The sequence below is a fragment of the Indicator indicator genome, chromosome 1 (genome assembly GCF_027791375.1).
Source record: "Indicator indicator isolate 239-I01 chromosome 1, UM_Iind_1.1, whole genome shotgun sequence".
NCBI classification, from domain to species: domain Eukaryota; kingdom Metazoa; phylum Chordata; class Aves; order Piciformes; family Indicatoridae; genus Indicator; species Indicator indicator.
In genome coordinates this window covers 111,802,659-111,815,065 of record NC_072010.1, presented here as the reverse complement: position 1 = coordinate 111,815,065, position 12,407 = coordinate 111,802,659, and the positions used below count along the sequence as shown (strand labels likewise).

Genomic DNA, 12,407 nt, shown 5'->3' with positions numbered 1-12,407 from the left:
CATGCTAAGAAAGAGCTGCAGATAAAATCTGATAGTCTTCTCACAATTAAGAAATGTATTTAATAAACAAAACCCCTCCTTGTTATTTTAATACCATTGAATAATAGAATTTTTGCAACATCTTAAACAAAATTATATAAAAACTTTGCATGATGACTGCCCATAAAATATGAAAACAGGAATAAAAGTTCTGTTTCTTGTGCACTCACAATGATACTGACTGAGTGAAATAGATGTATCCTTGCTTTTATAATGATGACTGCCCATAAAATATGAAAACAGGAATAAAAGTTCTGTTTCTTGTGCACTCACAATGATACTGACTGAGTGAAATAGATGTATCCTTGCTTTTATAATGGTGGTAGTAAAACTCCTTCCTCCTCTTTAACTGTGTTCTACTAGTATATCTTACTGACATTACTAATACATCTCACACATACAGAGAGAAACTATTTGATAAATAATAACCACAGTCCATTTCTTCTGCCTGTAATGAAAATAAAAGAAAAAAAACCCATTCACAATGATTACAATTAATGTATCCTCTCACAGTAACAAATTTTTGTGGATTTTTGTTTTCAGCTGTACAAAGAAATAGAAATCTGTCAGAAAATTACACAGCAGATTCAAATAGAGAAGTCCGATGCATCCTCAGATATTTATGGTGAGTTTCTTCTTGATTTGTTTTTATTTTTCTACCAAGTCAATTCTGTTGTGAGCAAGTTCTTGCTTGCTATTCATTTGGTCTACCTGAAAGGCCTGTTGAAATCAATAAGAAAAGCACATTTGATTCCTTTGCCATGCACAGAAAGCTCGCTCCCCTGCCCTGAAGCAGGACAGTTCTATTTGTAATGTACTGAATGCTGTTTTTCCTGGTGCTTGAGCTGTAGGATGTGCAGCTCTATGATCAGAGCTATGATGGCAGAAAGGACAAATGTTTTCCTGTTCTTGTAGTTTCTCAGAACACCGCCTACAGAGGTTGTGCAGTTGAACATCAGTGGAAAACAGGATCCTTTGCCAGTTGTCATATCTTACCTGAACACCTGCATCGTGGCATTTGTGGGGGCCCTGCACTGGGGCTTGGAGAGGGCTGCCACTGTAGCTAGCAAGCTAGAAGGCTTTCCTTCTCATGACTCTTTCCACCAAACATGATGGTAGGGATGCAGGCAGGAGCATTGCTGTGAGTGGGAAACATCTTGAGGTCTGAAGCCAGGCAGCTGACCCAGAGAGCTGTTTGATCTCTTTCCCCTCCTGCTGGGGACACACAGGGTGGATCCCTGTCTCACCTTACCATTTTTGAGGCTGGGGGAACCACACCACAGTGCACACCCAGCCCTCAAGCATGTCCTGTGGACTCCTGGAGCTAGAATCTGGTATGTCATAGAGATGTGTGCATAAAACATGGCACAGGGGAAGTCCTCCCTGTATGATTTCAGCAAAATCCCTAATGTTTGCATGGGGGGTGGTCATACTTTTTAGCTTTCAAGTATTTCAAGTTACAGGCCTCCAGCCTGGTGAGTTTGCCCTTTGGTCTGACAATTACAGTTCTGTAGTATATTTTAAAGTTATTTGTGCAACCTACCCTGCAGGAAGCCAATCTGCATTTTCTCACTGTTTATCTACATATTCTGTTTTAATGACTAGAATAATTCTGAATCCCCAAACTGCTTATTATACAGCTGCAGGCCATTTGAGTTCTGCTACAAAGCAGTGGTGGTGTTGACTGTGGTTTGAATATTGAAGGCCTAAGAAAGAAATACTAACTACTGCAGCCGTGGCCCTAGGTTCAATAATTATGCTGTGCTTTAAAGCACTGCGAGAGTCAGGAGTATTGTGGCTTTTCCTGTTTATTTCTTTTCCCTCTGTTTAAGTAATAAATGGGAAAGACCATGAAATGCTCTGTCATGTCTTGTGAAATGAGATCAGCCATGTGAGACATAGTGTGTATCTGTTCAGTGCTCTGACCCTGCAGGGAGTGAATGCTAAGTGCACCCCAAAATAGCTAACCTTGCTCTCACTGAAATGGAATGGCAAAACTTATCTTGACTCTAATTGGTATCAGAATTTCTGTAGCCTGTATGTGTCTTGTAGAAACTATGTGTTCATACAGTGACAAGCGTGTGTGAAATACGTGTGTGTAGGGGAGTATTGATAGAATCATAGCATGGTTTGGGTTGGAAGGGACCTCTAAAGGTCATCTAGTCCAACCTCCCTTGCAGTGAGTAGGGACATCCTCTACTACATCAGGTTGCCCAGAGCCTGGTTGAGCCTCACCTTGAATATCTCCAGGGATGGGGCCTCAACCACCTCCCTGGGCAACCTGTTCCAGTGTTCCACCACCTTCGTGGTCAAGAACTTGTTCCTAACATCCAATCTAAATCTATTCTTCTCTAGTTTGAGACTGTTACCCCTCATCCTATTTCTACAGGCCTTTGTAAACAGTCTCTCTCCATCCTTCCTGTAGGCCCCCTTCAGGTACTGGAAGGTTGTTATTAGTTCTCCCAGGAGCCTTCTCTTCTCCAGGCTGAACAACCCAAGCTCCTTCAGCCCATCCTCATAGGAAAGGTCTTGGTGCTGGGGAATGTTAAAGATCCTTTCCTATCCTACATGTAAGGTACATTTCAGTTCTTAGTTCATTTAGTCTCTGTACAGAAATAGCATCATCAATATGGACTTTTGCAATCTAGAGAGAAAGCTACAGAACATCCACAAGCTACAGCAACACAAAGATCAGAGCTTTCAAGTTTTGAAATAGGTTCTTTTTAACAAGGTGGCTTAAGGGTTCTTGCTACTGGTTTTGTTTTGAAAAGAACTTAAATCAGTAACAGGACCACACAGTCTCCAAGCATCGAAGCATCAGTGTAAGTCTTTGTGTGAGCAGGGCTGTTGTTGAGAGTGCTTCTCAGTCAGCTGGGCAGTGCTGGAGGCTCAGCCCCTTACTTGCAACTTGACAAGTGCTGGGAACAGTCAGGAGTCAATAGCAAAAATGAATGTCTAGAGTGCTTAGGGACTTTTTATTCTAATGATGACTTATTTTTCCATGCAGCCTGATTGCCCATTTAAAAAAATACATGTCCAATTCCCTGTGCCTTGATTTGTCCGGAAGAATTAGAAAAGTCTTCACTTTGAAAATGGATGAGATTATGAAATTCATTAGTAACATTACCTGTTGCTCTTGCTCGTATTCCAGCTATAGCAATAATATTATTGAATATTGAAGATACTTCCCAAGCAGCTATTCATTAATCCTGACGAAGTGGACTTCGTGTTGTTGTCTCCATTTAACAGACGTGGTGTCAAAGATAGGGAGAGGAAATACTTTCAGTAAAGGTGCAGTTACGTAAGGCCAGTTCAGCTTACTAGCCTGGCAGAAAGATAATAAAAGAAGTGAATAGCCATCTATTGTCTTTGCAAGCTTGTTTGGGCAAGCTAAGAGATCCTGGTGCTGGGGAGGGGGCAGAGCTACCCCTTCAGGCATTAGCAAGTCTCTGGAGCAGCTTCATCTTTATACCAGAGCAGAGTGTTTCAGGGAAAGATTACTTGGTGTTTCTGCTCCTACCAGCATGCCTCTGGTAAGAGGCACTCCTGGAGTGTCTCCAGTATGTTGGACCTTTGTAAGGTTAAATCTGTCAGTGTGATGCTGTTGCTGATGCCTGAGCACATTCATGCCTCTCTCACTGGAACCAGCCTCTTGTCAACGTTTGTATGGGCAGAAGTCAGGGCACACCAGCAATAACGTTTTTTACTTTCAGCTTCTGTATGCACAGGCAACATGCTGGCATTTTTGTGAGTGACCGTCTCTCTCAGGGGACTGAAGTAATTTTCTGCAGGTGGATTTTTTCTGATATTCTGCTGGTTTTGTGGGGCCATGTGCACTCATAGATACAGACTTTTGTCCTCCTCTCATCAAAACTTTGCAGTGAGGAAAAGGCTCTGTCGGGTCACCACCTGTCTCTCCACACCTGTGTTTCAGAGTCCATGCAGAGTTTGATAATAATCTTTTTGGCATTGATGCCATCTTATGCAATTACTGTTGCTTCCACCCACTCCTGCCCATCCTCTCATGCAGTGCTAGTACATGTGCTCGTGTGGAGCACCTGCAGAATTCATCTTGTTGGAAACTGCATTCATACTATGCTTGTGTGTATACAAGCTACACATACCTTCATGCATATATGCAAATGTGTATGTATATGTGAGTATATATTTATACCTCTTATCTGTGCACCCCCCCACACCCTGACACCCCACTTGACTGAGGTACTCCCCATCTGGATGAGTTCCCTGCTCTGCATGGCAGTGAAAGCATTGGCACCAGCACAGAGTGGGGCAGAAATTGCTTCAGATTGTTTACCAGATCCAGCTACATCACAACTGTGGAAATAAAACTTGGCCCATGCCCACATACCCTGTCTGCAGAGGGGCTAAGTGTGTTTGAGAGATGCCCATTTTGAGGTTGTTGTTAACTGCTCATTTCTCATCTCTTAAAATTGATGATTATCATATCCAAGCAGTCCCAAGGTCCCATTCTTCTTTATGAGAAAACCTCAGTTTCCTTCATGCTGAGACGGCTAAGGGCATGGCTAGTTGGTTTTTAATGAACACAGGTAATGCTCCTTAGACCTGTTCTGCTCTGTATTTCTTTTAAAATGAAAGCTAAATTAAAAAACAACTACCCCTGCCCTTAGCCCTCACAGCTTGAAAGAGGTGAGGTCTTCTCATAGAGCAGAATGGGACCTTAGGACTGCTTCCATATGCTAATCTCTTCACAGCTGGCCACAAAGAGAACTTGAGATGCAGCTCAGCCTTGTTTTAACTGTATGGCAGCTGGCTGCAAAACATCATTTCAGTTGCAAAAGGGTGATGATATTAGTAACTGATAACTGTATGGACTCAAACAACAGTCTTGGACATGCTCCACTGTACTTCTGACTAAGGGTTTTCCAGGTAGGCTTTGCAGTGATGACAGCCAATAGCCACTACTTTCTTACAGCTGAAGTTTTAGTTTAGTCAGGTTTTTCAGAGTTGATGTGTTGAATGGACGTCACAGTTTTCATTTTATTCAGGCTGAGGAGCTCACATACAGATTCCAAGTATGTCAGTAAACCATGAAGGGCCATATGCATCTTGCTTCTAGGCTGCTGCATTCTTTCCCCTCCTTTCTTTTTTTTTGTAAATGATGGATGAAAAAAAACTTCTCATCCATAACCACCAACTTGAAGGCAGTCTTAAAGTTCGAACAGGCTCCCAGCACATCTGCTTCCTCTTGGCTGGTGGCTGATTCCATTTCAAACAAGCATCTCCCCCCAGAGGTTTGCAAATATTTTTCTAGTCAGAAAAGAGGGCAAATGGTTGCCTACACCTATCTAGGGACTAATGAAGTTTCAGAAAGGCAAATGTTCTTCCTTAGATAACTCTCAACAGTAAATAAATAAACCCTATTTAACCACATTCTGTTTGCTTTGCACACTGTTATCTTACACAGTGTCGTACACAAATGGCAGGAAAATCACCAAACCCAAACGTTAAGAGTACCATTTGCACTGTTTAAATTACTGTGTAGGTTCATCCATTCTAAGGGTAGTCTATGGTCTCTAACACAGCTATAAAATGTGCACTGAGCTGAGACTTAGAAAATAATAGGTCATGCCAGGAACAGCTGAGAGTAGAAAGGGGGATTTTTACAAACGTGTCCAGTCCAGGAATAAAAAAAAGTAAAAGCTGGCATTCTCTTTGTGCCTTGTCTGAGTTCAGGATGTCATATCAGCCATAGCCCTCCATTTCCTGCCTTTTGTCAGTTTGGGTCACAAACCACATCTCTGTGCAGCTTTTGTCTGCAAACAGCAAAACTTCTTGAAGTGACCCTTTGTGGCAAGAGAATTGAAAGTTTGTTCCAACATTCTGCAGCTGTGGTATCCTCAAATCTGTAGATAATTTATATGTAAACTCAAAAATTCAGTTCAGTTAAAGGCAGTTTCGTTTTTTAACTTTCCCTTTGCATTTGTAAAGGTTTATGGGAAAGGAGAAGGAAGGAATTCCTGACTGCTTGCTGCAGGGACAGCACAGCCTTAATTGTAGTGCATGCAGTGTTCAGGACGTGCTGGAAGTTGTTAGCTCTTTCTAAACATCTCACTGGGTATCTCCTCAGGTTTCTCTCTGTCATCTGTGGAAGAAGACGGGATTCGTCGCCTGTATGTGAACAGCGTCAAAGAGACAGGCCTAGCTTTCAAGAAAGGTAAAAGACTTCCAAAAGTCTGTTTAATCCTGTTGGGATAGGAGCTTTATGAACATATCAAACCAGGGTCCCAGTCCAAAAGGCATCATGGTCTTTTGGAAAGATCTAAGGTACTGAATACCTTGCTGTTCTGCTTTTGCAATCAGCTGCGCTATATAGTCAACCTCTTGTAATTTTGAGTTGCTGTATATCTAGCAGGTTCAGCATGTCCCTTGCAGCTAGAAGGAGGAACAGGGGCCCTCTCAAGTTAGTCATTGCAATAAACAGGAACAGTAGAAGTTATCATAGTGCTCTCTGTGGTTGGAATTACAAATTACTATCCCTAGTTTTTCTTCCAGCCTTTGCAGGGAGCATGACAGTACTTGGACCAAAAACCAGCAGAGATGACCAGGCTGCTAGGCTTATCCCAGGGCAGTGCAGGTTATGGTTTAACTGATTTTGCCCAAGCTGAGGTCAGCCTTGACACTGCCATGCTCTTACTGCTTTTCCCAGTCACTGCCCTTTCCAATAGCCTGGGACTGCTGCTCATGCAGTCATGGGATGGGCTGTTCAGGGAGCTGGTCAGCTGAAGCCTAAACAGGTTTTAAAGTATAACATGGGGAGCATGAAGAGTGAGAAGACTCATCTCTTCATAACTCATCAGAGCTCTCAAAAACACCTTCGGGGTTCTCTTGGCAAGTTTTTATATGGTCTAACAGAGCTCATTGAACAGTAAGCTATTTCCAAAATCAATGCGTGTTGGTCTTCCCCCAAGTGCTACAGCCCTTTGCCTTATGCTGACTCTGGCACTCTGCTGATCTGATTGATAGAAAATTGTCACGGCAGAAATGTGTGTCTGACCCACCAGCAAATGGAGCTGGCTTGTGTTACAGAGAAGCAAGTGCCAGAAGTGGCACAACAGAGGGGCAGGACTGCACAGACAGAAAGTGGGAAGGAAGAAGCAGGGGCAAGGAAGGGGGAACAGTTCTGCTGGCAGGGAGCCTGGAGTTCCGCTTAGCTGTAGCCTCTAACCCTAACTTAACTGATTCTGGAGGCTGCTGAGTATGTCAGTTTAGCTTGAAAAGCCCATCTTTCTGTTTCCTGTCCCTCCTCAGTCTTCCTCAGCCTCATATGATTGACAGGAAGGGTATTATCCCAAAGACCCTGAACGAGGGCTGCGGGCGGCTCTCTGCCGTTTTGCCAGAGGGAAATAAAACCCTCTGATTTCCTGTGAGAAGCAAAGATGAGATGAAGGTGAGAGTGGGAGTGTTTCAGCAGGGTTTCCTTGGTTTGCTTTTGGTTGATTTTTGAACAACAATTTCAACAAATGCATGAACACAGACTGCCTCCTGTGGGGCTTAAACGCTAAAACATGCTTTCAGTGGTGTGTTGCTCTTCTTAACTGATGTGAAAAGCCTCTTCTGTAGGAACAGTACTTGACAAGATACTCTGACAAGATACCCAGAGTTAGCAGAAAGCAGGAGGGAAAAACTCTACCTTCCTCCCATTATTTACATGCATGTTTGCTTTTGACTTCACTTCTTATAGTAAGTCTAACCAGAAGAGACACTGTATTTAATTTTCAATCTTTTCTCCAATTAGAAAATTTAGATTCTATTTTCTTCTAATAATGTTTGATTTTTTTTTCCCCTGTTGGTCTGCATTAGCTAGTCAATGACTGGAATGTGAGGTGCTTGAGACAGAGATGATGTTTCACCCAAAATGATTCAAAACAAGGATCCTGACATGATGTTTATAGTTGTAGGCACATTAATGTGATCCTATTATGACATGGCATCACTAAGTAGAATAAATGAAATAATGTGAAATGCTTGACTTGTTTTGTCCTTGTTTCAAATACAATTTTACAGTCCATTTACTTTGTAGCTATTCCATCTAGTTCATTTTATTCTCTCACCAAAACTGCACGCCACACTACAGTTTCTGGGCACAATTACATGCATTTAGACAGATCTTAGTTTTCCTAAAGAAGTCTGAAGCTCTTTAGCCTCCGTCCTTCCACATTTGTTTCTTGAATTACCTACCAGGTAATCTTCTCCTGGAGGAGGCATCTGAGCTCTGCTTGCATCTTAGGCTCATCAAGTCAGGTCTTTCATCTGGGCTTTAGGGGTGGGAAGACTGGTCTTTTGCTTGATTGCCCATCCAGAGGACTGCATGGCATCAGAGCAGGTCAATTCCATAAAGCATCTCTTTTGACCTTGTAAATTCTGGCATTCATCCCTATAAATGCCAGGATGGTGACTGGGATACCACATCAGTCCTGTTGGTGGGTTGGTGGCCATTACAGATATGTGTTCACACTGGCCATGCCCAGCAGGCTGGCTCCTGGAAAGACGCCTGTGAGGGTCTGCCAGCATCAGCCTCAAGTGGAGACAAAAGCTGCAGCAGCAGGAGAAGCTTCAATCGGGGCTGCCAGCACTGGTGTGCCTTGGTATGCCACTGCCTGCCTGACCCTAAAGATTATTTGGAATTAAGCCCTGGTCCAGCTTGCTGTTGTTAGTTGGAGAGCAGGCCTGACTGGCAGAGGGCTTCGAAGGTCAGGTTTCCTGCAGCACCTCGGAGGGCTGCACATCATCTGTCAACATCACTGTGTGGCCCCCTAAGCAAGCGGGAGTCAGATGTTTCCTCTGCAAATCCCCTTTTCCCTTGGGCATTGGTGCTATAAATAGCTCCTGAGATCAGATTGAAGAAAATCCACGACTAACTTACCAAGAGATAAAATTTGCCTTTTGAAGATCTATGTGATTGGATGTGGTTCAGACAGGGCCAGAGAGGAGGCCATCTGAAGTCCTACACCATATGCCCTGACTGAGTGGGAAATACTTTCTCTCCTCCTAGATGTATGAGTAGGCAATCACTTCCAATAAAAGCCTTCACTGGTATGGAAAGTTAAAAGCAAAAATCAAGCCAGCCCAGCTACTCTGCTCCATCCTTCCTGTGTCCTGTGTGCAGCAGCTCAGAAGTCTGACTCTGCCCTTCAGAACACATTTATTTACAGGCAGCATGGTGTGTAGCATGGCTTTCTGTAGAGCTGCTGTTCCCTCAGAGTGATGTGAAGAAAGAAGGACTACTTCCTTGCTGGTATGCAGTGAGGGACTTCCTGGGCCCCATGCTCTTCAGAATGGTACTGAAGTACCAGCCTGACAGCAGATCTAGCAAAAGTCCAGCAAATTTCAGTATCATTTGCAGTCACAAATGTTTACTTTATGTCTAGACATAACACTGTCTGGCACTTCATAAACACCCACTGAGCTCCTTGATGTCTGTGAGTAACTGAAATGTTACTGTGCAAGTCTTACCTGTTCCTTTCTGTGTTGTAGGCCTGAAAGCCGGTGATGAAATCGTGGAGATTAACAAGAAAGCTGCTGAGGATCTGGATTCAGCTTTGCTGAAAGATGCTCTTGTTCAGCCTTCACTGTGTCTTACCGTGCGCACCTATCCTGAGATAGAGGAAGGGCAGAAACTGATGCAGTCACCACCACGGCGTTTGGAAAACCTGTCTGATTTGAGTGACAGCACACTGGCGTTTGCTGGAAGCAACCAAGGTATTGGGTTCAATGTAGAAATTACCAGGAGAGGGATTCGTGCTTAAAATGTAGTGGTATAATCTCACTGGTCCCTCCATGTAACTTCCATGTTGGAAATGAGAGGAATTACAGTCTGAATGCACTGGGCAGATAATCTGTGAAAGCTCTGGAAGCTGTAAAGTATAATCTCTGGTAGCAATGAAAGATGACTGGCTACAGTTAGGCTGTGAAACATGTGTCATCACCAAGTGCACATGGCATCACCTTACTGTGCCTACATTGTGCTGAAGAACTAATTCCACACTTCTGGGCTGCTCAGGAGGTGCCTCTACCTCTGAATTTGCCCACAGGATATATGCATGGCAAGGAATGAAGAAGGAATAGGCATTCATCCTCTCTGGGTTAGCTGGGAGCACAGGAGCCCTCTGTGTCTGAGAAGACACATAAAAACCTCATGAGACCATCCAAAATCTCTAAAGATAGGATAAAGATACATTATGTCAAATGTACCTAAGCAGGTCCTACAGCAGAGTGTGGTGAGAAGAGGCATTCCTGCCCACCACACTGCTCTGTTCAGAGGGTTGAGCTAGCAGCAAAGGAAGCCCTAGCAAATGTGAATTGTTTGCCAGTAGTTTAGCTTTGTGAATCAGCCTAGGGCAAGCATTTATACTGGGATAAGAGAAATGGCTTCAGAAGAGCAGGACCTTGGTGGTTAATAGCAATTACCTCTGTAAGACTATGGTGTTGGGAATTGCACTGAGATAGCAGCAAAACTCCTACACCATGTCTCCTCTTACTTGCCTACTTAGTCAAGTGTTACTTGTCAGCTTCTAAGTGCCCTTCTGTACTCAGAATGGAAGAGGATACTGGATGTACCTGTTTGCTTTGTTTTTTTGGAATGATATAAAATACAGGAAAAGTTAATGGAATGTCCAAAAAAAAGTAGTTTCTAGATAATCAAAACTATTCAGAGATGAAGTAAATTTTGACTTTTAGTTAAAAGTAAGTGATGTCTGAATATATCAAAAAACTTCGGTTTCTCCCCAAAGCAGAGGTTTTGGAAATGTCAAAGTAGTTGTTTTGACAGATAGGAAGTGGTTTTGTTTGGGGCATTTAGAATAAAGAGCTGGAGTAGGAGCAAGGCTGTTAATGCACTTCACTGGTGCTGAAGTCAGCTTTTTCCATGCATGTCTATCTGATTGCTGCAATCACGAGGGGCTTCTGGGATGAGTCTGTCCAAACTGGAGCTAATCCAGGAGCAGTGTGAGTGAATTAGCATGATGCTGAGCTGGAGGAAAAGAGGGACAGTGAAAGACAGTTTGCTTGGGCTCAGGACCAAGCTGACTCATGTCTGCCTGCAAAGGGTCAGGGAGGTACAAACTGCCTTTCACCATTTCTGGATGCTGCCCAGGCTTTGCTTATAATATTTTTTGCAAGTGATCTAGCAAAAATGTCATTGTTCAGGTGATGGGAACACATAGTGGAGAAAGGTGAAGCCAGACACCTAGTCAGATTTCGGGGAGTGCGATACTCATGGCAACTAGAATAGCATGACCTTATTGTGGCTTTCCAGTATCTCCAGGGGGCCTAAAAGAAATCTGGGGAGGGACTTTTTAGGGTGTCAGATAGTGATAGGACTAGGGGGAATGGAGCAAAACTAGAAGTGGGTAGATTCAGATTGGATGTTAGGAAGAAATTCAGTGGTGAGACACTGGAACAGGTTACCCAGGGAGGTGGTAGAAGCCCCATCCCTGGAGGTTTTTAAGGCCAGGCTGGATGAGCCTCTGAGCAACCTGATCTAGTGTGAGGTGTTCCTGCCCATAGCAAGGGGGTTGGAACTAGATGATCCTTCAGGTCCCTTCCAACCCTAACAATTCTATGAACAAGAAAACTTAAAAACAGTTCTTTGCAAATACCTCTGAGGGGGCTGCTAAAAGGAAACTCGTGTAAGATAAAGGATAAACTCCCAAAGGCAGTTAACATTAAACATTTTCAGGAGATTTTTCCATTTTCATTTTCACAGAACTTTTCACGGATGGGTTTATGTGCTGCAACATCGAGCTCATCTTGTGCATTTTTATAGCTGGCCACAAGATGCCCCCATTTCCTACTTAACTCGGGCTCTCTGCAGCCCTCATTCTTTGTTCCTTGCCTCTGCTTTTTCACTGAAACCCGAAGTGCTGAGTTCTAGTACCCCAACTTTTCATTGGAATGTGCACCCTAACTGCAAAAACTTGGGAACTGGGACTTTTGTATTTATGCAACGTAGTGACTTCTAAGGCAAGAGGAGTGACGTTTCATAAAACAGGGTCTCAACAGCTGATTGTTAACAAGCTGTTTCTCTGCAGCTGTTTCTCTGTCAGTTCTCTGCAACGTTATTTTGAGGATCTTTGAGAAGTCCTTCTCCTTGCTGAGGGTGAGGTGGTGTATGGATTGCCAAACGTGTTTGAAGAGTCTAGCATGTGAAATGAAGACATAGGATGTGGCTGATGGACTTGTCAAAGCAATATCAGACCTCCTGCCCCTGCTGCTTTGTAGACACAACTTCCTTTGTGCTTCTTTCAACTCAAGTCACATCTGTCCTCCTTTATAAGCTTCTCCAGAGATGGGTTTTTGTGGTTATCACAGTGGTGTGGAACAGCTGC

General features: G+C 43.5%; 1 protein-coding gene across 3 annotated transcripts in view; it reads left to right on the top strand.

Annotated features, from left to right (window-relative positions):
* Positions 1-12,407, top strand: part of TIAM1 (TIAM Rac1 associated GEF 1) — a 98,912-nt gene that overhangs the window by 48,291 nt on the left and 38,214 nt on the right. For all 3 annotated transcript variants that reach the window (XM_054381845.1, XM_054381830.1, XM_054381837.1), the window contains 3 exons: positions 583-664; positions 6,149-6,235; positions 9,556-9,780. In XM_054381845.1, coding sequence (XP_054237820.1) covers positions 583-664; positions 6,149-6,235; positions 9,556-9,780 — 394 coding nt within the window. The remainder of the gene's footprint in view (positions 1-582; positions 665-6,148; positions 6,236-9,555; positions 9,781-12,407) is intronic.